Source organism: Temnothorax curvispinosus, unplaced genomic scaffold, assembly GCF_003070985.1.
Source record: "Temnothorax curvispinosus isolate PA1 unplaced genomic scaffold, ASM307098v1 QBEX01011128.1, whole genome shotgun sequence".
Taxonomy (NCBI): domain Eukaryota; kingdom Metazoa; phylum Arthropoda; class Insecta; order Hymenoptera; family Formicidae; genus Temnothorax; species Temnothorax curvispinosus.
In genome coordinates this window covers 1-4137 of record NW_020220908.1, presented here as the reverse complement: position 1 = coordinate 4137, position 4137 = coordinate 1, and the positions used below count along the sequence as shown (strand labels likewise).

General features: G+C 36.5%; 1 protein-coding gene across 1 annotated transcript; it reads right to left on the bottom strand.

Moving 5' to 3' along the window:
* Positions 1 to 1935: 1935 nt before the first annotated feature.
* Positions 1936 to 3969, bottom strand: LOC112461188 (zinc finger matrin-type protein 2). The gene is made up of 5 exons (XM_025026339.1): positions 3911 to 3969; positions 3411 to 3631; positions 3149 to 3222; positions 2908 to 3053; positions 1936 to 2827 (listed from the first exon to the last, which is right to left on the bottom strand). The coding sequence occupies exons 1-5, from the start codon at positions 3917 to 3919 to the stop codon at positions 2684 to 2686; spliced, it is 594 nt and encodes a 197-aa protein (XP_024882107.1). The 5' UTR covers positions 3920 to 3969; the 3' UTR covers positions 1936 to 2683.
* Positions 3970 to 4137: the final 168 nt, after the last annotated feature.

Sequence of the window (4137 nt, the reverse complement as noted above, 5' to 3'; positions counted from 1 at the left end):
AAAAAGGTGAAACGAGGTCTTACCCGATGACTTGCCGGGGTTGGATTCCTCGATCGGCTGCAGAGTTCGCGACATCGTCGTTCTCCTTCAACGTCTCGCTCTTCAACTTGAAACGAATGCCACGCTACGGTGCTCACGAATCGTGATCGAGACGCTCGTAAAACCGCCGTCGATGTCCATCAATCCGTTGAATTCCGTGTCAAGTCCGATAGATTCGACGTGGCTGCCTGTCGCATTTTTCGCGAGCGTACATTAGCCGGCACTGATTAATATAATTGGTTATAATTAGATGGAGACGGGAGCGAGAGATCCTTCGTGGTTGACGATGGTAGTAAAATCCCAGGCACCAGGTAGAGCGGCGTATCGTCAGGCGTTTCTTTCGTGAAGCTACTCTAACTTATTCGCCACAGTAATAATAACAATTAGCGGTAATTAACAGAATGTGGAAAACTTCTCGTGGAGAGATATTAAGAATGCCCTTCTCGTACAGTCAATAAAAATGTATTCACGAAGAAGTGAAGATGACCGTTCAAGATTTGGCTAGAAGCTGCTCCGGAAAGTTTATATAAGTGTTTAGAGAGACTCATAAAAAAGAATAAATTAATATTAAAATTTCTTTATCTGAAGATTTCGCTTTCTTCATCTTTATGTAGTAATATGTCTGATTCGATCTCTTTTTTTAAATAGTCATTCCAAACTTTTCATGAGAAAATAATTATTCTGGATGCTGAGATTTGCTTCAATCAATCAATTCGTATTTCTTTTATTTGCGGGTAGAATCCTTCTTCGGGAATTTTTCTCTTGAAGAGTTAACTCTCAATACGAATCTATCTTCAATGAACCGATCAGTCCCAATCTCTTTCCAGATAGAAATTATCCTTCCACAGCGGACTTGTTCTTTTTTCAAAAAATTAATTCAACTTTTGTCAGAATGTGTCTATCTTCAATATTAAAGTGTGTAACGTTTGTTTTATATTTATTTATTCATTATGTACCATTCATTTGACAATCACTTCTTCTTTTCTCCAAAACTATCCTCGCCAAACACTAAGCCATTCTTCTTTGTTCCTTCGCTTCTTCCAAGTATATTTTCTTTTCCGAAAAAACAGCACATTGGTCTTATTTTTCCAACAAAAAATTGTTCACTAATTTTTTCATCTCTCCTGAGGAAACGTGTCCATCTTAAGTCCGATTTACGGAAAATACTGTAAGGGCGCGTAAAGGGCGAACGCGCGCGGAATGTACGACACCTCCGGTGGCACGTGCGATGGCTCGCGCGTCACGTCACGTCACTTCACGCAAGTCACGTGCGAGCGACTGAGGCACGACGCGCGACTCCGACACGCGCGGCTTCCGCGGACTTTCGAATAACGGGCTGACGGATTGCCGTCGCCGCGAGAGAGCACCGCGTGAGAGCTACGTCGACTGCACATCAACCGGCACTGCGCCGTCGCTCCGGTCCCGGAATCTGGCCCCCGACGTGGGCCCCGCTGTTAGATCCTGATCCTCCGCGAAGTGGGAGACGAGTACCATGACTACCATGGAGATCTTCTCCCTCCTATCTTGCTCGCGAGAGGGTCTCTCAAGAAAGAAAGAGTCCGCGGAAGGGAAATATAAAATATACTGAAGAAAAAGGAGAAAGAATCCACTACTTTCGTTCCACAGGACTTGGAACATGCATGGATTGCCTATGTGCTTCCTGCGGGACTGACCATAGCGTAGCACATATTATAAAACTTATAATCGATACAAAGTCTTACGGTACCTATATTAGCTAATAAACTCTTGATTTCGAATCGAGACGTAGAAATTATATCCTGCGCAACAGAAGTGTTTCTACATTTGCGAAGGAAATCATTCAATTGATATATAAATACTGGCTGTTCTTAGTTTATTTTATAATTGTGTTGGGTTGTTGAAACAAGACGCATAAAGTTTCTTTAACTAACTTTTCCTCAGTCTTGATTTAATGCTCTATCAGTGTAGTACGTTCATTACACATGCAGAAAATTTATCGGTAAAACACTATAAATAGACTGATCACGACAAGAATATTAATAAACATTCGGTCGTATTCTTTTCAACCTGATATGACTATTTTTATCAACGGAATTAAAACAAACAAAAAATATCTACCAAAAGTTTTCTGTAAAAGCATCAAGATAATGACACGCGATTTAAATAGGATAATAAGGAAAATATCGGTTGTTAAATTTTATGTGCAGTAATTCGTAAATTTTATTTCTACACGCACGACACATTTTCTTTCGGCATTAGCTAATCATAAAGTCTTGCACTTTCGCAGTGAAGAAACTCGTCAAAAATATTATAGAGTTATTTCAAAGATGTACTTAAATTATTTACATTATGAATTTGTAATCAAATAATCTTAATTAATTTTAATTAATCTTACTTAAGTTAACATTTAAGCTCATGTGATCTGTTATGATCACGTTGGTCGGATTTGCAATTGAGTTTTCTTTCTCGCTTTAAAATACGAAACTCTTGTAACAATGATAGAAAAATGAAAAATATACCATAAACATATATTCACAAATTGCCCCCTTGAATTCCAATTATAGTTGGAATTAAGACTGTTCGTCACACTTATTCGTTTCTATTAAGTCTTCCGATCGTATCAGCCACGATCTTCGTCAAAGAAACAATATTTTCTTTGTCAAAGTCACTTTTTTTTCGAGCCAAATCCAGAGAACCCCATGATCGCGGCCATCTCGTCGGAAGGTCCTGCATCATCCTCGTTGAGTTCCTCAATCTTTCTCTTTTTATCCTTTCGCTTCTCCTTTCTGTACTCTTTGATTTTTTCTTCCTATAGATAATAGAAATAACTTTGTTAATAAATTGAACGGAAAAAAGCTTAAAACACGATCTTAGAGGAAAAAAACAAACCTCTTCCTTCAGTTCTTTTACTCGTTGCTCCAAATCATAATCTTTCTTTTTTTCCTCGAGCTTCTTTTTGTTTTGCGCAAATCTGGCCTTAACTTGCTCCAATGAAGATCGCTCTATCTTCATGGACATGCCCAGATTACGTTGATCTGATGAACAAAATTAAAAGTAATAATTAAAATAAAAATATTTTATTATAATTCATTATATATTCTATTATAATTTTTGAAATATTCAAACTTACGTTTCGTCCCATTGATATGGTCCAAGAAATTGATTGAATCTTTGACAACACAGTCGCAAACATTGCAGTAGTACCTATGAAAAAAAATATATAACAATTAGTCATTAGTCTAATCAATTAGAGATTTTTTGCGTAAAAATAGAATATATAGAACAATTTTATTGTACACTATCTAATTATTTGTATGCTATTTATTAATATAATTATACACGTGTTGTGTATTTTGTATTCTTTAGAAGATAACTGGGAAACTGAATTTTACCCTCCGGTTTGCGACGAGGGCGTATTTTTATTGATGACCACACTCTTTCCTAGTTTAGATTCGAGATCAACTTTGTAATCTCTTTGCTTCAACAATTCCCTTTTAACTGCTGGCTGCTTGGGAATCCCTAAGTCTTCCTCCGCAATCTCATCTTGGAGTCTTTGAAGTGCTATCCTCTCATATTCCTCGCGGTTCCATTTCCTTCGGTGATCATCGGGTCGCTATGAAAAAAAAGTTACATAACAATGATTAATATATTAATACCAATGACAACGTAATTATGTACTATTACATTTCTTGATGCATTCTTATTTCTATCACATTTCTGATGTTTAATTAATTAATTTCAGAAACGTAAAATTGTACTAAATATTAATAACGAATTATGGAGGTTAAAATAAAATATAAAAGTTAAGAATTGAGATATGTAAGAAGATTATATATTAAACAATCGAAATGTAATATTATCGGTTATGTGACATAAAACTATAAGTAATCACCATAGACATGTTTGCTATATTTTTCTTCTCTCACAATAGTCACAATAATAAAATATTTGATATAAAATGTGAGGTTAACAAAAATATGTTCCTTTCCACTTCTGTGACTCAAACTATAGAGAGATACACCAACTATACTCGAATACCACGTAAAGCTTGATTCAGACAAGACGCTTCAAGCGTCAAGCAGCGAGCAGCAACCCAATCAGCGAAGTGATATCACCAGT

Bases quoted from the DNA above. Each gene is read 5' to 3' on its own strand.
- LOC112461188 (XM_025026339.1), bottom strand. The intron at 3,223-3,410 runs GTAAAATTCAGT...TTTTTTTCATAG, and splicing joins CCCTCGTCGCAAACCGGAGG to GTACTACTGCAATGTTTGCG. The intron at 3,054-3,148 runs GTAAGTTTGAAT...TTTGTTCATCAG, and splicing joins CCATATCAATGGGACGAAAC to ATCAACGTAATCTGGGCATG.